This window comes from Miscanthus floridulus, chromosome 14 (genome assembly GCF_019320115.1).
Source record: "Miscanthus floridulus cultivar M001 chromosome 14, ASM1932011v1, whole genome shotgun sequence".
In the NCBI taxonomy this organism is placed as follows: Eukaryota; Viridiplantae; Streptophyta; class Magnoliopsida; order Poales; family Poaceae; genus Miscanthus; species Miscanthus floridulus.
In genome coordinates this window covers 28,429,834-28,453,847 of record NC_089593.1, presented here as the reverse complement: position 1 = coordinate 28,453,847, position 24,014 = coordinate 28,429,834, and the positions used below count along the sequence as shown (strand labels likewise).

The window sequence follows — 24,014 nt, the reverse complement described above, 5'->3', positions numbered from 1 at the left end:
TCTGAAAATGCCCAACAGTTAGGGTTCTTCAACCAAAACCAAAACCAAAACCAAGAAATATTGAAAATGGAACAAGAAAACCCTTACCCCGGACATATTTCTGGGACACTTGAAGAACACGCGCCCCTAGTTTTCGTTCTCTGTTGTCCTCACTATGAGCTTGATTACCCTCTCTCTCTTGCATGTGGGACACACGATCAGCGGGAGCCTAGTCTCCTTCCCGGTGTCTTCCTCAATAGCCCACGACGCCATGCTCCTTGACGAAGAGGGCCTCGACCTCCGAGCCATGAGGTGCACGAGGGAGGAGGATTATCCGTCACCGTCGTTGGGGAAGAGAATGGGTGAGAGGATGAAGAAGGGATGCGGCTGTTGGACTGGGGAATGGACTGGATTTGACTCGGGCTGGACCGGCTTGAGACAAAAGAAGGAGGTGAGGGCAGCGTGGTCATTTCGCGTGCCAAGTTAGGGCTCCCAGGCTCCCTACCACGCTGGTGTGCCACCTTAGCAAAAATGGCAAAAACGTAGGAGGGTTACTGTTTGTGATGACAAATGTGTAGGGGCACGCACAGAGCTGGCAAACGAAGGAGTGCCATCCGTAAGGATAGCAAAAAGTTAAAAATCTCGTGGCGGGCGGGGTGGGCGGAAGAGGCTCGCTTGTACATTTTCCAGTATGCCCTTCACCGTTCAATGGAACAAGTAGTAAAGCTCATTTGTTCGCGCGCACGAATCTTGAGGCGAGGAACATTTCTACGGCGAGGATAACACTTGCGGCCACATGTACAAACGATAAATCCACTCTCCAAGACGAGCAGTGTCCTTGTGATTTGTGAGGCTACGCCAAGGAAGTGGTTGACGCGCTACACGAACCAAGCAGACCCGAAAGTTTGGGTGGGTGATAAACGGGCCTCACTGCAGGGCAAAATGATCATTTCATCTGTCTGTTTGACACTGTTAGAGACAAGAAGACGGAATGACATCTGAGATAAAAGAGTTCAGAGCAATGGCACATGTGGGAACTTAACTTTTTAAATGGCTTGGTAATTACCAACTCTTTTAATGGGATACATGTAAAAGCCTGATTTAAAGATGGGTTTTGGATGCCCAGTGATAGAGTGGTTTAAAGAGCGAAAATTGCAGGTGGAGCGGAGCAGGGCGGTGGCCCTCGGTTTCGTTTGATTTGGGTCCTGTTTGGTAGAGATTTACCACCGGAAAAAGTGAATCTAGATCTGGGATTCACCGTGAATTTGAGATCAATCATGGATCTACCAGCAAACTATTTGGCAAATGCATCAGCTCCAGATCCATGTAGGGGCATTTTCGTTGGAATGGCCAGATTTGCCCTCGTCTCACACATTTCTCTCTATCTCACTGACACTCGGACCCACATGTCAGGAAAAAACACCGGCTTAGTTCTTCGAGCACGTGTGTAGGGCCGACCGAGGGCGGGCTCGTGGCAGGCCGGAGCAGGGCACAACCACCGTGGGGGCGACCAGGGGGCACGCGGGCCTGGGCGCGAGGGCGGCGACAGTGGGGGCTAGGGAGGAGGCCAAGCACTGGGCGCGGGCCGGAGCCTCGCCGTAGGGCTTCTTCTTCCTCGCGCGGAGGGCCTGATGGGGCTGCTTCTTCTTCGCGCGGGGCAGGCGGGCGCGTCGCGGGGGGTAGACGGCCGACGCGGAGTGCCTGCGTGGTGCGCGCGGGGAGGTAGGCAGCCGGCGGGCGCAAAGGCCTTGCTCGGGAGGGCGCCTCTGTGGGGTGGGTGCCAGAGCGCGGGCTGGCCAGGCCGGAGCTCGCGGGGCACCGGTGGGGGTGTGATCGGGCTTCGGTGACGGCGTTGCTGGGCTTCGATGTGGACGGCGCGTGCGCGGCCAGAGCGCGAACGGGCACGGCCGGGGGTGGCACAGACAGGGCGGCAGAGGAAGAAGAAAACGCGACCGAGGTGGAGAGGAAAAATAGAAAGAAGCGATATGTTGTGTAACGAGCGGTAGTGGTGAGTAATTTTTCCCAACTTCACCAAGAGCAACTCTTGAGGAGCTCCATCAAAATAGTGAATCTAGTCTTTAGATCTATCAATTTTGTAAATCTGGATTTGGTGGACGTGGAATGTTTGGAATTTTTTTGGTGGAGGAAGGCTGAAAGTGGTGAATCTGGAGTCGCCGAATCGCTGCAAACATGCCACTGGTTGCGACTTGCGACCCGAAGCTGCTCCTGGAGTATTCACTTGCCATCCGTCCGCCCCAAACTCCACAATCCAGGACTACTAGGCTATTCCCCCGTACCTCGCCGCCACCGCCACCGCCACCGCCGCCGCTCCCTCAGATGCAAGTCATCCGCCCTATTCTAGTACGTCTCTTCGGATACCGTAATGTCGGCACCTCTGCTACCCCAATGCACCGCTTCTCCTCCCCCTGTCGATTTCCCCTCTCTTTCATGGCATCTGCGACGACTCGCTGGTGGCCACCAGCGCTTGAGCAACGAGCTTCCCCACTCATGGTGTCTCCCAATCCACCTGTCAGTCGTGTTTACCGGTGTGTTTTTCTTGACCTGATGCTAAATTTTGCGCCTTTACTTGGTTGCTATAGTTTTTGTATCGATGTAGATTGCTGTGTTTACCCTTCTTAATTTCCTATATGTTGAGTTTTTGAAGGGGAATGGGGGACATATGGTTTTTTTTTTGTTCTGATGCTAATGTTTGGGCCTCTATAGTTGGTTTTGGGATCTGGATTCTGACGGACTGATTTTGATTTACCCTTGCTATGTTGTTTTTCTAAAGCAAATGAGCAAAAAAATTTTCAGTCCATCCCATGACTCCCAAAATAGACAGGATAGAGACTCTGAAAAGAGAAATCGATTTCAGTCTTAGATTATATTGCGATTTCAATTCTGACTGATGACACCATCTTATTCATGTCGAATGTTGGACGATGAGATTAGCTTGTTATATATATATTCTCGATTTCAGGCTTAGGTTATATTACGATTTCAATTCTGACTGATAATACCATATTATTTATGTCGTATGATGAGATTATCTTTTTATTCTCTTTGGTGATAGACTTCCTTGTGGACATCAGAACATGGCCACCATCCGTCGAGTAAAAGATGATGAGTCTGATAAACCAAACAGGCTGCTGCCCATCTCTTCTGCCAACGTTATTAATCTTCCCTTGGACAACATTGAGAAAAGGGGTGCAATCTTGGGGGTTATAGCTGGAGATGACACAAGTGATAAAGATGCTTGTTGGGAAACCTCGGAGGTTATATATGTCAAACATGAGACATGTGGGGAAATTGTGAAGCACACTGTCACTGAGGAAGATGGAAGGAGCACAACTGAGGATCATAAGGGCAAAATAGGTGTCAGTGATGATGAAGGATATACTGTGAATAATGTACTTGCAAGAAGTAGACACCGTGACGGTTCTATATACAGGGGCATGGGCGATACATGGTGGAAAAAACAGTATTGTACTGCAGACCGTAATGAGAGTAAGTGGAAAAAAAACTCTTTTCCTATTTTTATTTGTTTCCTTAAACATAGCATCTCTCTTTCCATATCCTAAAGCTGTATATGTTTAATTGTGAATTTGTGATCCTGGAGATCATTGATATAAGGAGCCATGGAGCACTGCCTGCCATGTGCAAACCTTCCTCTCCTTGCACTCTTTTAAGTTATGAGGTAATTGCACTGGAGGTCATGAAACTTTGGACGATAGTTAGCACTTCCACACAAACCTTGCACTTTACTTTTGCAAGCCCTTCAATTTGGCACCGTTTGCACACATAGCTATTTGCCATGTTACCTGATGGGAGAGGCTGTGGTGGCATGTAGAGCTTTGATGACATGGACTAGGACCCTATTCCATGCTATGTTACTGCATAAATGCCTATATTCCCATGTGAAATTGAATAAAGTAATGCTTTCTTCCAGAAATTTACTTGCATATCAAACCCTGCAGTAAAACTGTGACCATGGCACAGCCTTTGAGCGTGTATTTAAACGACAGAATTCACAGGAAAAAATGACAGATATAAGCAAAGCCATTGAGCGTGTATTTGAACGACAGAATACACAGGAAAATGACAGATATAAGTGCAAACAACAATAAAAGAATTGGGCAGTCACGCTGATGTAGTTACCATTAGGTTTTAAAGTATCCATACATGCATGCAGCCACAATCTGCCAATAATACAAGATTTTCAAATCTGCTGTCAGCATGACACTAGCAATATGACAAGTCATCGGACAGTTCACATACTATACATAACCTAAAGGACTATTAGGTCTGAAAGGAGCCAACTGAACCTTCCAATGCCCCTGTTCAGTATGAGGATCAGATTCCCACTTTCCAAAATGTGCACCACTTAACTAGAAATATTGTAACTGTTTCTTTTGGCTGCTTTACAAAAGTACTTCCTGCACAGAAAGAGATATTGCCCCACTGATTGTTATCAATGTTTGTTTGTTGTTGTTATCTTCTTTGTTGAACCCACCACCCTAACCCTCTTCGTTCTTCAATGCTCATCTAACCTCCTGCTTGCTGTTGTGTGTGGAACATCAATTGCTTCTGACCTCATGTTGGATATGAAAGTGGAATGAGGAAGAGGTGTTTCGCTGCTGCTCTGATTAATTTCTTAGTTTTGAGTGATGAATGCACACACTGACTTGTAGGATCAATGAACTGGAAATCATCCGGGTCAACTCCTAGCACGCCAATCTCATCTAAATACATGACACATGTTGTATGCTTTTTGGGACAAAAGAGGCCATGCAGTTCGTGTTGATATCCCCTCCCTTTAGTCCTCATTAGCCCCATGCTCAATACTTTCACTGGAAGCAGCCGACAAGCTTTTCGAGGCAATGGTTTCTTTGGGTGTTTCTAAAGAACTCTTGAGGTAACACGATTCCTAGTAAAAAGAACATAGATTGTTTCTGCTTAGTAGATGGAAAGGAAAAATTTCCAATAGGTCCATGTAATCCTCAAATAGCATATTTACTTTTCAAATATTAATTACCTTTTTACTGTGTTAAATTCCATCAAACTTACAATATGACTTTAATTTTTATGAAGCTCGGTTGGAGGCAATGGCATTATCAGATCCTACAGATTGTATCATTCACGATGGAAGTTGCATTCGACATCAGCCTAATGGCATGCTGCAAATTTTGTCATTAGAGTTGGCTGAAATTTCTGCGCATGGTGGCTTAGTAGAGTTATATGGGTACATTGCAGTGCGGGATAATGTGGATCCATTGCTTAATTATGTCATCAATTTTAGCAGGGATGAACCCATCATTGCGAAGCAGGTGCACATGATCATATCCATACTTACCTTTCATTATTTCAAGGGATAAGTCTACCTAACTTCCCCTAGTATCAGTTTATTTGTTTAATCTCCTCAAGTATAAACCACGTTGGAGCTGCTTTGGAGGCAGTTTCACCCACATGGCTTGTTAGGTGGACACTGCCACATGGGCAAAACCACCACCAAAACCCGTCCCTTAAGAATCATTTAGACGATAGATTTAGATGGTATGGAATATTTCAGGAGCCAAATGCCTGATTTTGTACATAAGTGCATCAGGCAGATGAACCTTGATACTTATGGGGTTAAGTAGGCTTATTCCTTAATTAAGTTACATTGTTCATTTCATAATGTAAGGCTTAACTTATTCACATGCATATATAGAACATATGAGATTGGAACATTACATACGCTCGATAGTATTAGGAAAGGATCCATTAGGATCAAGTGTATATCAGGAAGGATCCATTAGGATCAAGTGTTTATCCGGATTGGATCCATCAGGATCAATTGTATAGGATAGTTTCATGTATAGCCTAGCTTCCTTATATTGTATCACATACCTTGTACTATATGTTGACTATGGCTATATATATGACAGGCACCCCCCACATTGCGTGTGTGGTGCGATTCCCATACCTTTCTACATGGTATCAAGAGTCCGGGCCTAGGTCCACTCGCTCCTCTCTTCCCACTACCGTGCCGCCCATATCAGGGTCGCACCCTCCCTCCTCTGACCTCTCCCACCTCACCCGGCGGCGCTGGTTTCCTGCCACGGCGCCGTCCCTATGACCAGTCCTCAGGACTCCAGCGCCACATCCGGTGCCCTCTCCTCTGCCTCCGCCGGGTCAGGAACGACACTGGTGGCCTTCTCCATCCCCCCATACGCCACCATCTGCCTCGAGCTAGAGCGTCCTAACTTCTCTTGAGGGTCAGCCTTCTTCCTCTCCCTATGCGGCAAGTTTGGCCTCCGCCCGCACGTTGACGGCATGCTGGAGGCACGTCCTGATGACCCGGCCTGGGCTGTGGCTGACTCCTGCATCTACAACTGGCTCCTCAGCACTGTCGCGGATGCGTCCTCGGCCTCGCCCTCGAGCCGGATCAGACTACCCATCAACTGTGGATGACGATCGCAGGGCTCTTCCAAGGGAACAAGGCCTCCCGTGCCATCTTCCTAAGTCATGAGTTCCACTCGATGACTCAGGTTGACCTCTCCGTCGATGACTTCTGCCAGAAGATGAAGGCCACCGATGATGCCCTGCATAACATCGACTACACCGTCGTCGTCTCGTAGCTTGTCTTCAACCTCCTTTGCGGCCTCAACTCCCATTTCTCCAGCACCGCCGACAACACCACGGACTCCAACCTGCCGCCAGACTTCGCCACCGCCCGGGAGAAACTCGTCCCCAAGGAGCTTCGTCTTGCCAATGAGGGCCAGGTAACGTCCCAGACCGCCTTTTTCACCGGATCTCCCTCCTGTGGCTCTGCTTGCCATGCGTCCACCTTCAGCCAGGGCACCTCTGGCAGTGGCGGTGGCCGATCGGGCGGCACTGGCGGCTCCCACAACAGGCGGAACGGCCGTGGCAGCGGCAGGGGTGGTCGTAGCCCTCCCCAGCCAGCCGGCCCATGGGTCTGCTTCTCCCCTAGGGCGGCCACCAGCAGCAGTGGAGCGACCAACAGCAGTGGCGGCCCCAGCCCGCCTGGCGCCCTGTGGGTGCCCTCGGAGTCCTTGGCGCCTACCGGCAGGCCTACACTGCCTTCACCCTGGCGCAGTACTTCGATAGCGCCACCACTCCACCAGCTGCTTCCAGCCAGGCTATGGTGGTTGGAATCAGGCCGGCCTCATTGCCGCCCTGAACCAGATAATGCTTCAGGGCTCCAACCCCTGGGTCCTCGACACTGGCGCCACTGCCCACACGTCTTCTTCGGATGGTATACTCCTCTCCCGCCTCCCTCACTCTGATTCCTTCATCATAGTCGGTAACGGTAGTACCATTCCTATTTCCTGTCATGGTCATTCTACCATGTCGGCAGCCAATACTACCTTCAACCTTAACAATATTCTCTTTGCTCTTGCTCTAGTGCGCAACCTTCTTTCAGTTCGTCAGTTTACTCGTGACAACTCATGTTCCATTAAATTTGACGCTCTGGGTTTTTCTGTCAAGGACCTGTGCAACGGGACGCGTGATTCTTCGTTGCAATAGTGGCGGGGATCTCTACACCATCTCTCCCTCGTCGCCGCCCACCTGCAGCCTCGCCACCTCGTCCACGCTTTGGCACCACCGTCTCGGTCATCCTGGTCCTTCCACCCTCGCCTCCCTACAGAGCATGTCCGCCATATCATGTAATAAGCAGCCATGGTCTGTAATAAGCAGTCGTGGTCTCTGTGTCATGCCTGCCAGCTTGGCAAACACACCGGTCCCGTTTAGTAGTTCTTCATCTGTCACTACCTCCATTTTTGAGTTAATTCATTGTGATGTATGGACATCTCCCGTTCTGAGCACCTCAAAGTTCAAATATTACCTAGTGTTCTTTGATTATTTTTCTCATTGCTGTTGGTCTTTTCCCATTCGCCACAAATCTGAGGTTCACGTACACATTTCAGCGTCACCCCGAAAGCATTTCAGGTTGATAATGGTACCGAGTTCGTCAATCATTCGTGGCACCGCTGAGTTTCTCTCCAGTCACGACATCACCTTGCGTCCTCTCGTGCCCTTACACATCTCAACAAAATGGTAAAGCTGAATGCATCCTTCGCACCATCAACAACACCATCCGCAACCTGCTGCTTCATGCCTCTATGCCACCCCCATACGACACCCTGGCAGCCGCCACATTTCTGCTCAACCGACGCCCCTCCACGTCCATACAACATGCCATCCCCTACCAACTTCTCCACCGGTAGCTCCCAGATTACTCTTCCCTCAGTGTATTCAGCTGCCTTTGCTACCCCAACCTCAGTACCACGACAACACACAAACTCTCCCCTTGTTCGACTCCAGCGTGTTCCTCGGCTATCCTTCCTCTCACAAAGGGTACCGCTGCTTGGACATGGCCACTATCGTGTCACGTCACGTTGTGATCCGCGAGTCCGTGTTCCCCTTTGTTGTAGCTCCGTCGGCGGCTCTGTGCCATCATCACTTGATTTCTTGATGCAAGGTCTCCCTCCACCATCGGAAGCTCCACCTACGGGCGTCGAGCGATCGCGGGCGCCGTCAATTGCTCCCTCCAGCAGCAAGGCTGAGCAGTTGGAACTCTAGGACTCGGTGATCATCTTCGTCGGCCGGTGCGCCTTCCTGGACGCGCCACACCCTCTACCTCCCTGCTTTCGGGCAGGCCTCCGGCCCCAGTGGACCCAAGTCCATGTCCGGGCAAGTCAGGCTGCTTTGGGGCCACCTATCAGCGGCGTCCTTGACCCCCTGTAGCACCCCCGGCGCCCATTGCCGCACTCGCGGCATCCACTGACGTGCCTGTTGCACCCTCTGCAGCACCCGCGACACCCTAGCAACGCCCGCGGCGCCCTTTGCCGCGCCCCCAGCAGCGCCTGCGACGCCTCCTGCTACGCCCGTGGCGCCCACGGCTCTGCCCTCGCGCCCGGTGACACGTCTACAGGCAGGTAGCTTGCGACCGGTCGACCGCTTCGGCTTCTCCGCCACGATGGCCTCGCCGATTTCGACCAACTATCGCAACACCCTTGCCAACCCCAACTCGCGTGCTGCGATGGCGGCAGAATATGACGCTCTCATCGCTAATGGCACTTGGTGCCTGGTCCCTCGACCTCCCAGTGCCAACATCATCACTGGCAAGTGGTTGTTCAAGCACATTTTCCACTCCGATGGGACTGGCCCGGCACAAGGCACGTTGGGTCGTCCATGGCTTCTCCCAGCAGGCTGGCGTTGACTACGACGAGACATTCAGCCCGGTCGTCAAGCCGGCGACGATCCACACTGTCCTGAGCATCGCTGCCTCTTGTGCCTGGCCCATTCACCAGCTGGATGTGAAGAAACCCTTCCTCCATGGTCACCTCGAGGAGACAATCTACTGCCAGCAGCCATCTAGCTTCGTCGACCTGGCTACTCCCGACTATGTCTGCTTGCTGCAGAAGTCCCTATACGGACTCAAGCAGGCACCCCGTGCTTGGAACCAACACTTCGCCAACTACATCCGCACCATTGGCTTCGCTGTGTTCAAGTATGATGCGTCTCTCTTTGTGTACAAAGATGGAGATCATGTCGCCTACCTTCTACTCTACGTCGACGACATCATCCTCACGGGTCGTCCACTGCGCTACTCCAACACATCACGACATGTCTCCACTCGGAGTTTTCCATGACGGACCACTTCCTCGGGATGTGACACGGGACCGCTCCGGCCTGTTCCTGTCCTAGCGCCAGTACGCCGTTGACCTCCTCCAGCTGGCTGGCATGTCCAAGTGCCACCCTATACTGATGCACGGACCAAGCTGTTTGCTACTGATAGCGCACCGGTCGTGACCCCTCCGAGTACTAAGCCTCGCCGGTGCCCACTAGTACCTCACCCTGACATGGCCTGACTTGGCCTTTGCTGTTCAGCGTTCATACATGACCTGCGTGAGCCGCATCTTGCGCTGATCAAGTGCATCCTCCGCTACGTGAAGGGCTTGTTCTCTGCCAGGCTTCACTTGGGCACTGGCCCGGTTGACTAGATCACCGCCTACTCCAATGCTGATTGGGCGGGCTGCCCTGACACACGGCGCTCCACCTCTGGCTTCTATGTCTTCCTCGGCGACAATCTGGTGTCTTGGTCCTCCAAACGCCAGACCACGGTCTCCCGCTCCAGCGCTGAGGCCGAATACCGCACCGTTGCGCATGTCATGGCCGAGTGCTACTGGTTGCGGCAGCTCCTTCATGAATTTCACATCTCAGTTCCCTTGGCCACAGTGGTCTACTACAACAATGTTAGCGCCATCTATATGACCGCTAACCCCGTCTGCCACCATTGCACTAAGCATATAGAGATTGACATTCACTTCGTTCGTGAGAAGGTGGCCCTATTAGGACACGTTTGCGTCGTCCATGTTCCTTCGGCGCACGAATTCGCATACATCATGACCAAGGGACTTCCTGTACAGTTGTTCACTGACTTTCGGTCCATACTATGCATCCGTGATTCTCCCGCTACGACTGCGGGCGGGTATTAGGAAAGGATCCATTAGGATCAAGTGTATATTAGGAATGATCCATTAGGATCAAGTGCATATCAGGATATGATCCATCAGGATCAATTGTATAGGATAGTTATCCATGTATAGCCTAGCTTCCTTGTATTGTATCACCTACCTTGTACTACATGTTGACTATGGCTATATATATGACAGGCACCCCCCACATTGGGTGTGTGGTGTGATTCCCATACCTTTCTACATATAGTACACTACAACTACTAATCTGTTTTACATCATTAAAGTTGGGACAGAATTGTTTAGTGGAACACAAAGCTCAGTTTGCACTCTTGGTTCTTGGGGGAGCAGGCTCTGCCTCTCCTCCGTTGTTTTTATTCTCTTCTTAATGAAATCACAGACAGCTCTCCTGCGTTGTTCGAAAAAAAATTCCTCAATCAATAACTATATATAGGGTTAGTTTATTGTGTTGCTCCGTAGATATATATTGTGTGATAACTCCCATGCAATATCTTGCCAGGCTGCCAAAAAAATTGCTTCGATGTGATTATCTGCCCAAACATTGGAATAGTAGTATATAATACTTTGGATCGTATAAGCCTCTACTCCCTCTGCCCATCAAAGTCGTATTTTTATTTTGAAATGCTGGACTGTATAAGGTTTGGCCAACAATACAATTATATGCATGTTTAATGTACCAAAGCCGCATCAATAGATTGATTCTCGCCAAAGGTCCTGTAGCCCAACTGGTTAGATGGCTCCGGCGGCACCCCTCAGGTCCTGAATTCGATTCCCCACGGGGATGAATTTCAGGCTTGAGGGTAAAAAAATTCCCTTGTCTGTCCCACACCAAAGTACAGGTCTGTTGTCGTCCCGTCTCACGGGGATGCAGGTGCCGCTGTATATGGGTGGGGCCGGGGTTCAGGGATTTTCTCGAGCCGCGTGAGAATTCATCTTCTTAATGAAACACTGTGGGAACATCTCTCCCCCCGTGGCTTGAGTTTTTTTTTTAGATTGATTCTCGAAATACTTTTAAGACGATGTTGATTTTATAGCAATTCACATTATAATGTAAGAGAAGTTGAAGGTCAAAATCTACTTCTGAAGACACTGTCTCCTTTCAAAACATGCCTTACATTGATGGACGGAGGGAGTACTATATTATGAAATGATGGTTTACTGTGAGAAAAGATTTTAATTTTTGAAACTAAGGGAGTATCATGTATTCGAAACAAAATCGAGTAATTTTGGACTCTTGGTTGCTGCTCAGTACACTAGAAATATTGTTTTTTTTTGTTTATAGGCATTTGAAAATTCATAGCATTAATGATCCCATCACCAGTAAAATCATCTTTTTTTTCTCTTCTCATTTTACACAGGCTCTTGTAAATATTGGGGATTTGAAACAAAATCATATGAATAATGGAGGCTGATTCCCTGGCTCTCTAACCACATTATGCACTTTGTAACCATTTTGTTTCATACGTGACAAAGATCTCGGTTATCAGTTTAAAATATTCCTTTAAATAAATGTTGTTACAAGTGAAACATCATAGGGGAAGCATTTAGCTTTAGATATTTCCTACTTTAATATGAAGAAGTACTGAATATAATAATTTGTAGGGTTCTCTCATCAACATGGCTGGCCCTAAGCGAGGGGTCCAAATGATGGACCTTGCTCTAATCGAATATGACATGAGGATCAAGACAGGTGAACAGGAAAAGGATGACCTATATCTGATTGATGGTGCATCAATGATAGGCCTTGCAGGCTTATGGAATTATCCATTTACAATGCGCATCCCTGGTGATTGTGGTGCAGTTAACCTAACTTTAGCACGTCTTGATGATGCAGTTGAGGCGACTATAGAGGTTCTCATATCGGAAGTGCAAAACAGTTTCAGTTTGTTTCTTGGTTGTTTAACAAGTGGATTGAATAAGGAAATTCAGCTCTTTGATGGTGCCGTAGCCAAGTCATGTGGCTTAAGGAGGTCTGTGGTTGCTGTAGTGAATGATTCATCGATAGATTTGAAGTTCAAATTAGGCTCACTGTTATCTAGTTCCGACCAACATTGCTGCTCGTTCAACACAAAAACCCATGGGCATGATACCCAGGAAATAAAGACTGATTTTGCATTAATATCAGTGAAGGTGACTTGGTCAACTTTGCCGGATGGGACACGAGGCTACTACGAGTGGTAAAACTAAGAAGTTAGGTAGAGTGGCAGCAATCAAACATTTTTATGAATTCATAAACTTAGGTGTGGCAAATTTGTGGTGTAAACTATTGTGACAAGTAAGTCTTTGTACTTTTTATTAACACATCCAGTTTAACATGCAATAGTGTTATACTGGTATTACAGGAAACAACGCAGAAATCTTGTTAACTGAACGGCTAGCAAAGGCTAGTCCGTGACCAATTGTGTGTCTCTGTCTCTGGCATGTGGAAGCAGTTGCAAAAGCCATATTGGCCTATGCGGTATATCCCACCTGTGGTTGCAGCTTCGGCAAAGCGAGATAAGCTACTTCCTATCTTCAGCACTGGAAATATCGTTGTTGCTGTCCCTAACATCCTCCTCTTCTGCCCTACTCTTCCTCCTCACAAACCCACTATTTATCATCTGCCTTTTTTCTCGTCCTATTGCTCTTCTCCCTCTAATTCCTCCTTGGGCTTGTCATACGTGAATTTTTCAAAGTTATTAGCAGTTTTCAAGTTCCTCATTGGGCTTCTCATGCGTGAATTTTTCGAAGTTATAAGCAGTTTTCAAGGGAACTTTGATAATTCTTCTTTGGTCGTTATGTTTCCACTAGGAAGGTTCTTAATAATCTTGTTTCCACTAGGAAGGTTCTTAATGATTGGGAGTAACTTATGTGTTTTTTTCTGAAAGATGCTAGCAACTCTCTTAGTATTACAACGTTGCAATGGTCAAAGGATTTAGATATATGTTTAAAGATGTATTCATTCCGTATGACGGCAGTAGACACACTATTGGACTTATGCAAGACATCAAATGAATTTATCATAACCAATGGACCTCACAATACTAATGTCACCATTTGCAACAAAATTATGATAATTTTCTCCAATCTTCAAAAGCAGATGTGCTGAATTATTGAGCTTTTATCTAAACATTCCAAATAAACAATATTATTCTTCGCTTATTGTATTCAAAGGTCATATGGAACGTGCTCTTTTCAGGTGTCATGAAAATCTCGGGCACGTGGTTCAATATAATATCCCTTTTCAGGTGTAAATCTCGGCACCTGGTTTTCAGATGTCATGAAAACCTCGACATCTATTTCAAAATAATCTGATCTCGCGCACAATGGACATGGTACTAGCTTTTAATATTTAAAAACAATATAAATATACATTAATATTAGAGCAGCGAGTACGAATTTGAAGGCAACACACGGTGAGCCAGGCAATCTTGCCTGAGGTTACTCCCCGGATCGTCTGTTTGGCGAATCTCAGGGCCTGCACAGTGGACCTGGTCGGCTATGCTTATTGATATGAATACCAATACTGTTCATCTCAGGATCTCAAAGTAGCAAATCACCGAACAGTCTGCATTTCTAAGGTGTTACAACTATACACGTTCCATCCATTCCAGTCTCAGCGTCCACGTAAATCGCAGCCCAGCATTGCACACGAGCCTTAGAGAATAATTCCCGATCAATCGAGTCCAGCAAAAATCAGAAAGCATTACTCTTGCACCTAATGATGAAACTACACTTTGACCAAATGCTCACTCACTAGTCACTACATCACACAACGCATCAATGTGCAGTGGAAGTGGTAGCCTTATCAGCTGTGGTTCTGCTGTAACCCAAACCTTTCAGCTTCTCCATCAGCTTCCTCTCCGCAGCGGCCTGAAACCATGAACCAGTGAGCGTCAGATACACAACACAACATCAGAAGATTGTCGTGCAGAGATGAGCCCACCTGTGGCTGTGGGTACCTCGAGCATCGGGCTGTCTTTTGGGATGTTGCATGCCAGGACTATGTTCAGACCGGTCTTCAGCACTGAAACATGTGTGAGAGCAGGCTTTCTGTTACTAAAAGCTATGAGTGCAGGGCAATTCGTTACTGCAACTGCCAACAGAAACAGTACCTAGACGACGGGCCATGCTTGATCCAGTGTTATCAGATGTTCCACCTAGTACAGAGGTGACACTCACTCTGTTATCCTGCAAGCGCCATGAGAAGACCGCATAGTGAAAATAACAACAGAAACAACAAAAATATCAGTTCTCATGAGGCAATACTGCAAAAATGACACAAAATGAAATAATTAAACATCACCTTTCTAAGAATAAAGCAATTACTGCTTACCGGCCTAGTGGCTGCAGCAGCATACAAATGGCCAAACTTTGTTGTGTTGCATCCAACCCACACATAGATCTACATCAATAAGTATAAAAAGGAAAAACTCAGATGGGATCACTCACATACAGATTCTATGTACACCAATTAAAGAATGAGAGATACCACATTCAAGGTTCGAAAAAACCTAATTAAACCTGAAGCGGACCCCTAGCGTCTCGTTTAGGGCCTAGGCGTCCAATAAACCTCTGGACATGTCTAAGTGCTGCGCATAGGCGTGAGACAGTGCTTAAGCGGCGTAGAAACACGAAAAAGCGGTAGCCTGGCCGGCTTGATGGGCTATGTGTGGCAGTGCGGGCAGGAGAGTAGGAAAAAAGCATGCAGAAGAGCCATGGAAAAGGGAAACAAGATGTGTGGGGATCAAAATTGCACGTCTTTTCACCACTTCTTTGCAAGTTTGCAAGAATTGGAATCGAAATTTACTTAATGTGCAACTGCAAGTTTGATGTCTGCTAGTGCTAGTTGCCTAGTTGGTCAATGATGTTAGATATATATGGTGTATAGCATATTTTCCTCTTTGTATAAGGGCTTAGATGCATATATGCCCAACTTATGTACATGTTTGGGCTGTTGCCCCCAGGAATAGAGTGAGCTTCATTCCTTCTAACATGGTACCAGAGCCTAGTGTCTAGGGTTTACCTCGCTCCCTCGCGCTCTTTCCGTTGCGCTTGCCTGGAGCTCCGTCGCCCGTCGGCTCTCTCCCTCGCGTGCTCTTCCCGTTGCACGCTCCGTAGCTGGGCGTGGCCCCGCCGTCGCGCACTCTCCGTGGCCGGGCGCGGTCCCGCCATCGCGCGCCTTCTGCGGCCGGCGCGGCCCCGTCGTCGAACTTCCTCCGTTCCCGCGCGCGCCCTTGCTCCGCTCTTTCCGCGCGCGCGCTTGATTTCCCGCGCAGCTCGCGCCCCTCTCGCATCCTCTGCTGTTCTGCTCTGCTCTGCTCGACGCGTGCGAGGGCGCGGCTGCCACGGTGGTGTGCTGCGCCGACGAAGCTGCGCTGTGCGCGCGCTGCGACGTCGAGATCCACGCTGCCAACAAGCTCGCCAGCAAGCACCAGCGCCTCCCGCTCGAGGCGCTCTCCGCCAGGCTACCAGGAGAAAGCGGCGTTCATCTTCTACGTGGAGGACCGAGCGCTCTTCTGCCGGGACTGCGACGAGCCCATCCACGTCCCAGGCACGCTCTCCGGGAACCACCAGCGCTACCTGGCCACCGGCATCCGCGTCGGCTTCGCCTCCGCCTCGTTCTGCTCTGCTCTGCTGCTTTGCTCTACTAAATCCACCTCTGCTGCTCTGCTCTGCTTTGCCATCCGTTCGGCTGCTGCTGTTTTTCTGCTTTTCTGGAGAAAGAAAGATGGCATCTCCTCCTGTTCCTCCCTCTGGAGGCGCGCAAATCCCGCGTTGTCCAGTGATTTTCGATGGCACCAATTATCATGACTGGGTTCCACATATGCGGTGGCATATGCGTGGTCTCCGACTCTGGGAGTTTCTTAGTGGTGAGCTACCTTGTCCAGCATTGCCTGATCGTCCAGTGCAGCCGGTGATTCCTCCAGAAAATTCTGAAGAGGAACAAAAGAAGTTGCGCGAAGCTTATGATGATGATATGGCCTCTTACATGTCTCATTTTCGGGCTTATCGGACTTGGTTGGATGAAGATGCTCGTGCTGGGGCTGTTCTTGTTGCTAGTATGGAAAAGCATCTGGCAGGAGAGGTTATTCGGCTTGATCATGCTGCTCAGATGTGGGCTGTTCTTCGTCAGCGCTATGAGCCCTCTGGTCAGTCCACTTATATTGCCGCCCTACATCAAGAACAACTGTTGCAGCAGGGTGACAGTTCAGTTGAGGATTTCTTTCGACAGCTATCTGCAATATGGCGTGAGCTTGACACTCTTAGTCCCCAGTTGTCCCCGGACACTTGTGACTCCTGCAGGAAGCAACAGAGCCACCTCGAGCTTCGTCGCACCTATGATTTCCTGACTCGTCTGCATGCTGAGTTTGAGCCCCTTTGTGCTCAATTACTTGCTCGTGAGCCGTGCGTGTCTTTGATGGAGGCTCTTGCTGCTATTCGTAATGAGGAGACTCGCCTTCGTTCTGCTGGTCTACTTCAGTCGACGTCCTCCTCAGTCCTGGCTGCTCGGTCTGGAATTCTTGGTTCTCCTCCCAAAGTGCTTGCTTCAGCAGCCTCTGGTGCCTCGGGGACTCGCAACTCAGGTGGCCTTCATTGTAAGCACTGTGGCAGAGATGGACATGATGAGGATCATTGTTACAAGAAGAAGAGGCAGGCTCAGTCTCAGTCTCGCCGAGGTGGGCGTTCCTCACATGCTCAGTCTCAGCATCCTGATGCACAGCAGGAGATACTCATGTTACTTCGTCGTCTTGCTATTCCTCCACCTATTCCTCCACCTACTGGAGCTTCTGGTTCTGTCACTACTGGAACTGCTGGTTCTGTCACTCCTGCCCCAGTACTCTCTACTGCTACTTCTTAGTCTTTTATTGAGAGACCACCATCCACTTCAGGTATCTTGCCATGGATTCTTGATTTGGGTGCTTCTTTTCATGACACCTGATAGTACCTCTCTTTCTTCTATTTGCTCTCCTTCCATTCCTCTCACTGTTCAAACTGCTGATGGCTCATCTCTTTCGGTTGTTGGTCAGGGCACTCTTTCTTCTTCTTCATTTCATGTTCCTAATGTTTCTTATGTTCCTGATTTGACCATGCAACTTATTTCTGCTGGCCAGCTCACTGATCATGGTTGTCGTGTTATTTTTTATTCTGACACTTGCTGTGTACAGGATCTCAGCACGGGTCTCCTAGTTGGTACTGGCCCTCGCCGCCATGATTCTCCGCATCTCTGGGAACTCGATTGGCTTCGTCTTCCTTCCGCTGCCTCTGCCGGTCTTGTGAGCTCTGCTTCTCTTGCATCGGCTTCTTCCTCTTTTGCTCAGTGGCATCATCGCCTGGGACATCTATGTGGTTCCCGCTTATCCGCTCTTGTCCGTCGTGGTGTTCTAGGAAATGTCTCTGGTGATGTTTCTTTAGATCAGTGTCAGGGCTGTAAGCTTGGCAAACAGATCCAGCTTCCATATCCCTCTAGTGGGTCTGTGTCACAACGTCCTTTTGATCTTGTTCATTCAGATGTATGGGGTCCTGCACCTTTTGTTTCAAAAGGGGGTCATCAATATTATGTCATATTTATCGATGATTTCTCTCGCTTCACATGGGTGTATTTCATGAAACATCGTAATGAGGTGTTATCCATATATAAAACTTTTGCTCGGATGATTCGCACTTATTTTGATGTTCCTATTCGTGTTTTTCGGGCTGACTCTGCCGGGGAATATCTTTCGGGTGCTCTTCGCCAATTTCTTTCTGAGCAAGGGACTCTCTCACAATTTTCTTGTCCTGGTGCGCACGCTCAGAATGGTGTTACTGAGCGTAAACATCGTCACCTTCTTGAAACTGCTCGTGCTCTTATGATTGCTTCCTCGGTCCCACCTCATTTCTGGGCTGAAGCAATCTCCACTGCCAGCTATTTAACCAACATTCAACCCTCATCTGCTCTTAAAGGTGGCATCCCATATGAGCGCCTTTTTGGACATCCACCTGATTACTCTAGTCTTCGCCTTTTTGGATGTCTGTGCTATGTTCTTCTTGCTCCTCGTGAACGCACTAAACTCACACATCAATCTGTTGAGTGTGTTTTCTTAGGCTATAGTGCTGAGCACAAGGGCTATCGCTGTTGGGACCCGACTGCTCGTCGTATGCGGATCTCTCGGGACGTTACTTTTGATGAGTCTCGTTCCTTCTATCCTTGGCCTCCTCTGATGTTTCTCCTCAGGCCGTTGTTGAGCCTCTGTCCTTCTTGACTTTTCTTGATACACCTATCTCCACTGTGCTTCTTCCTCCGTCACCATCTCCACCTCCTAAACCATCTTCACCTCCTCCACCTTCTCCTCTGCTGCCCTCTGAGTCGTCTTCACATGCTCCTCGGTCCATTTATGATTCCAAACCTCCCGTGATTCACACCTACAGTCGTCGGCTCCTGGATTCCTCGCCTCCTGTTGAGTTGCCTTCTGATGTCTCCTCTCCTGCTGAGCCATCTTCGGTTGATGATTCTTTATCTCAGCCCTCCTCTCATTATAATCTTCGCGATCGTAGCTCGCTGAAGCCTCTTGATAGGTATGGTTTTGCTGGCACTGTCTTTTCTGAGCCAGCCACATACCATGATGCCATTTGTCATCCTGAATGGCAACTAGCCATGGCTGAGGAGATTGCTGCTCTTGAGCGCACTGGCACTTGGGACCTTGTCCCTCTTCCTTCTCATGCTCGTCCCATCACGTGAAAGTGGGTTTATAAGATCAAGACTCGCTCTGATGGCTCTCTCGAGCGTTATAAGGCTCGTCTTGTTGCTCGTGGTTTTCAGCAAGAGTATGGTCGTGATTATGATGAGACATTTGCTCCTGTGGCTCACATGACCACTGTTCGCACTCTCCTTGCTGTGGCCTCTGTTCGTGCTTGGTCCATTTCTCAACTTGATGTCAAAAATGCCTTCCTTAATGGTGAACTCCGTGAGGAGGTCTACATGCGACCACCTCCTGGGTATCTTGTTCCTGAGGGCATGGTTTGTCGTCTTCGTCGCTCTCTTTATGGTCTGAAACAAGCTCCTCATGCTTGGTTTCAGCGCTTTGCCTCTGTGATCATTGCTGCTGGTTTTTCTCCAAGCAATCATGACCCTGCCTTGTTTATTCACACATCCCCTCGTGGTCGCACTCTTCTTCTTCTTTATGTTGATGATATGATTATCACTGGTGATGATTCTGAGTATATTGCCTTTGTCAAGGCACACCTCAGCGAGCAGTTTCTTATGTCTGATCTTGGTCCTCTTCGTTATTTCCTTGGGATTGAGGTCTCTTCCACCTCTGATGGCATTTACTTATCCCAAGAAAAATACATTCAGGATCTTCTTGCTCGCTCTTGCCTCACTGATCATCGCACTGTTGAGACTCCCATCGAGCTTAATCTTCAGCTCCGTGCTGCTGATGGTAAACCTCTCACCGATCCCACTCGGTATCGTCATATTGTTGGGAGTCTTGTCTATCTAGCTGTGACCCGTCCTGATATCTCATATGCTGTGCACATTCTTAGTCAATTTGTTTCTTCTCCCACCCATGTCCATTATATCCATCTCCTTCGTGTCTTGCGTTATCTTCGTGGGACCATTACTCGTCGTCTGTTCTTCCCGCGTTCTAGCTCTTTTCAACTCCAAGCCTACTTTGATGCTACTTGGGCTAGTGACTCTAATCGTCACTCTCTTTCTGCCTATTGTATTTTTCTTGGTGGCTCTCTCATTGCTTGGAAGACAAAGAAGCAGACCGCGGTCTCTCGTTCGAGTGCAGAGGCTGAGTTGCGAGCTATAGCTCTTGCGACAGCAGAGGTTACTTGGCTTCGATGGTTACTTGAGGATTTTGGTGTTTCAGTTTCTATGCCCACTCCTCTTCTGTCTGACAGTACCAGTGCTATCAATATAGCTCGTGATCCTGTGAAGCATGAGCTCACCAAGCATATTGGAGTTGATGCATATTACACTCGGGCTCAGGTGCAGGATGATGTCATTGCTCTTCGCTATGTGCCCTCCGAGCTCCAGGTGGCTGATTTCTTCACCAAGTCGCAGACGCGAGTTCAACATCGTTTCTTTCTCTCCAAACTCAGTGTTTGGGATTCACCCTGAGTTTGAGGGGGGGTGTTAGATATATATGGTGTATAGCATATTTTCCTCTTTGTATAAGGGCTTAGATGCATATATGCCCAACTTATGTACATGTTTGGGCTGTTGCCCCCAGGAATAGAGTGAGCTTCATTCCTTCTAACAAATGAATTGGATTGGGGTCTGCAGTCTGCTAGTCTTTATGTGTGCTACCTCTTTAGTCTTTATGGGGTAGATATTGGATTGAGGTATGTTCACTGACTTGTTTTACTACTTAGTACTTACTACTAATCTTATTCTCAGCAGCACAAAAATAAAAACACACACAATCGATTAATCATGTTTAATCTACGTTTAATCTTCCTAGGCGCTAGTCAGTAGGCTAGCGCCTAGCGTTTTCTTGAACCTTGACCACATTGCAAACATGCTGAGAGCATTGAAACAAATATACATCCAAAATATCATTGAAAACATGCTGAGAGAACTGAAACAAATATACATCTAAAATATCATTGCAAACAGGCCAAGAAGATTTTTTTTTGAAGGTCAGGCCAAGAAGATTCAACAAAATCACATTTAAAGTATGGTGAATGTAGAGAGTATATCAGCAAATCAAGTTTTTTTCCTGACAGATTTTAGTCCTGGTATTACAAGTGATACAGAACATTTTCAAGTCACAACCATGATTGGTAAATAAACAGTTCAAGCTTTGCACACAGTGACAATGTGGAAAGCGAAACGCTTAAAAACTGGCATACTTTCATGTCATTGAAGAGACATACACATACAGGAAATGATTGTAACATCAGGGTTCAAATTTAATTGCTTTTCTAAAAGAAACTTGATAGACATAAGGTACACCTTTCTTTTACCAGATGGCTAACACATAGAGTGAGCGAACTACTAATACCATAACAAGGCTACAATTAGTGCACTTTCTTCCAGGTGAAGGGTTTTTCTGTCATTTTTTTTTCTCGAACTACGCAGGAGAGCTGCGTGTCATTTCATAACATGAGGCGCTGTCAACGAGTCAGGTTGTAAGGGTTTTTCTGTCTTACCTATAAATCTTTATTTTCCTTTTCGTGTTACGCTTGGCTGTATGGATTGGTCCAATAGAGTTGTGGTGGTGAACAGACTACGAAAACGTTGTTCCATACTAAACCAGAAGGATCTTGATTTACTACATAGTTTTCTGATTTCTCAGCTTATTCAGCCCTAATTGTGTTGTGAACAGTATTTGAACAACCATAGATCATGAGTACAAGATAGACGTGCCATGGCATTCTATTAACCTTGTCTTACTGAAGCGCACAGCCATAAGCCAACATTATCATAAAAAAAAGGGCGTACCCAGTGCAGAGAGCTCCCGCTCTGTGCGGGGTCTGGGGAAGGGTGTCAGTGGCAAGCCTTACCCTCGCCTGTGCAATACGAGGAGACCGCGACTCGAACCCGGGACCTTCCGGTCACAGGCGGTAAGACTCTACCGCTTGCACCAGGCCCGCCCTTCGAAGCCAACATTATCATAAAAAGTGAACAAAATTGAAGTCTATCACTAGTAGCCATAACCATGACAGACAAATAAACACTTCAAGGAGTTCAAGCTTTGCAGACAGTGACTGTGGAACAGCCAAATACTTAAAAGTGGTATTGCTTTCATGTAATTTGTAGAGACAAACAGGATACGACTATAACTTCAGGGTAAAAATTTAGTTTCGTTTCTAAAGGAAACTTTGTAGATATCAGGTAGAGTAGAGCACCTTCTTTTTACCCACATGGCTAACACATAGAGCAAATGAACAATACAGCAACTATAAGTAATACCATAAGCACTATTCCTTCCAGAAGAAGGGTTTCTCTGGCTATATATATATTTTTTTCTTTTTCATGTTGCGCTTGGCTGTATAGCTTGGCCCAATAGAGTTGTGGGGGTGAGCAGAGTAAGTAAACTATGTTCCAAATTTTAAGCCAGTAGGGTCTCGATTTATTACATAGTTTTCTGATTTGTCAGCCTACCTGGTCAGGGCTAATCAGACTATGGAACAGTATGTGATCTATCATAGGTCATGAGGACAAGATGGACTGGCAAAATGTTAAAACTAAATGCTATCAGGTCACAAGTTCACATCCTAGTAACTTTATTTTACTGAATGAAAGGACACAGCCATAAGCAAACTTGATCACAACATTGAACAAAATTGAAGTCTATCACTGGAAGTGGCATAAGCAATTACTTATATTACAACGAATTCATGACACATCATGAATTTGAACGACTTCCAGTTTGAGTACTTTAATCGCAGCCAAGAAACCTTATTTACCTGTTTAGGGAACCTCACTATCTGAAAATGAAGTATGACATCATGAAGGTCCTCTGTGAAACAAGTTACTTGCAGCTCCCCCTCGGATGATAAGTCACCAGAAGAATTAGTTTGGCCCTCTGTCAAGGTGGGCAAACCCACCGCCAAATCTGGAAACCTAGTTCTCAGCTCCCCTGAAGACATGATGCACCTCTAAACCCTGAAATGAGTTCAAATTGCTTCTTCAGACAGGTGTGTAAGAAGGTCACCTCGGAGTCTCCGACCAAGCAAGGGGGCATTCTTCTGCTGTCCATTATTATGCCGATTACAATAAAGAGGGCCAAAACTGCAGGGGCGGATCCAGTAAAGGGACATGGGTGTACAAATAGCCAAATAGCTTTAGGTTAGGGTTTCGGTGCTCAGCTTCGCATGGAATAAGGGAAGGAAAGAGAAGGTGTGGGAGTACCTGGTGGGTGCTCGTCGCCGGCGAAGAGACCAACGAAAGCCTCAGCACCTGGCCTCGGGCGGCGGCGGCCCAACAGTCGTCTGAGAGCGAGAGGGTAGCGAGAGAGCGACAGAACGAGGAGGGAAGATGGGATGCAGCGGACGGAAGTAAAAAAAAAACGCACAGGGCCGTTTTTCCAGTTTCTTTGAGAATTTCTGTTTTCTTATTTTTCTTTCCCTCCTTTTTAATTTTTTATTCTCGTTGATTTCATATCTATTCTCTTTATTGGACACTATCCATGACTAGTACAACATTTGTTTTAAATAACATAACAGAAATTTCATACCTATTCTCTTCATTGGACACTATCAGTGGCTAGTAAATATATAGTACATTGTAAATAAGTAAATGGAACTTTTTATATTTTATTAAGGTTGAATATTTTTCTATTGAAGCTAGAAGCCATTTTCACAAGAACATATACCAATTTCACAAACCAAGAAGCGATAACAACATTTTTCTAAAATAAAAACAATTTTCTCTTTGTGACAATTTCCCAAGTGAATGCTAAATATTTTTGTGCTAAACATGAAACAATAGTTCCCATGAACTAGGAACATTGCTATCATCAATAAAAAATGGTATGAACTAATTAAAAAAAATTCATGCTCCAACAAGAACTAATAAAGAGTACTACACTTCAATATCTCGTGAAAATTTTGAGTCTT

At 47.3% G+C, this 24,014-nt stretch overlaps 2 protein-coding genes across 2 annotated transcripts; one reads left to right on the top strand and one right to left on the bottom strand.

The window, feature by feature from the left end:
- The first annotated feature begins 2,201 nt into the window (after positions 1-2,201).
- Positions 2,202-12,829, top strand: LOC136504409 (uncharacterized). Its single transcript, XM_066499325.1, has 4 exons — positions 2,202-2,525; positions 3,053-3,486; positions 5,071-5,306; positions 12,087-12,829. Exons 1-4 carry the CDS (start codon positions 2,317-2,319, stop codon positions 12,663-12,665), a joined length of 1,458 nt encoding a protein of 485 aa, XP_066355422.1. The 5' UTR covers positions 2,202-2,316; the 3' UTR covers positions 12,666-12,829.
- A 1,414-nt stretch (positions 12,830-14,243) lies between these two features.
- LOC136504410 (uncharacterized) lies at positions 14,244-23,057 on the bottom strand. The gene is made up of 5 exons (XM_066499326.1): positions 22,863-23,057; positions 14,800-14,868; positions 14,579-14,654; positions 14,426-14,490; positions 14,244-14,336 (listed from the first exon to the last, which is right to left on the bottom strand). The coding sequence occupies exons 1-5, from the start codon at positions 23,043-23,045 to the stop codon at positions 14,244-14,246; spliced, it is 486 nt and encodes a 161-aa protein (XP_066355423.1). The 5' UTR covers positions 23,046-23,057.
- Between the last annotated feature and the right edge of the window lie 957 nt (positions 23,058-24,014).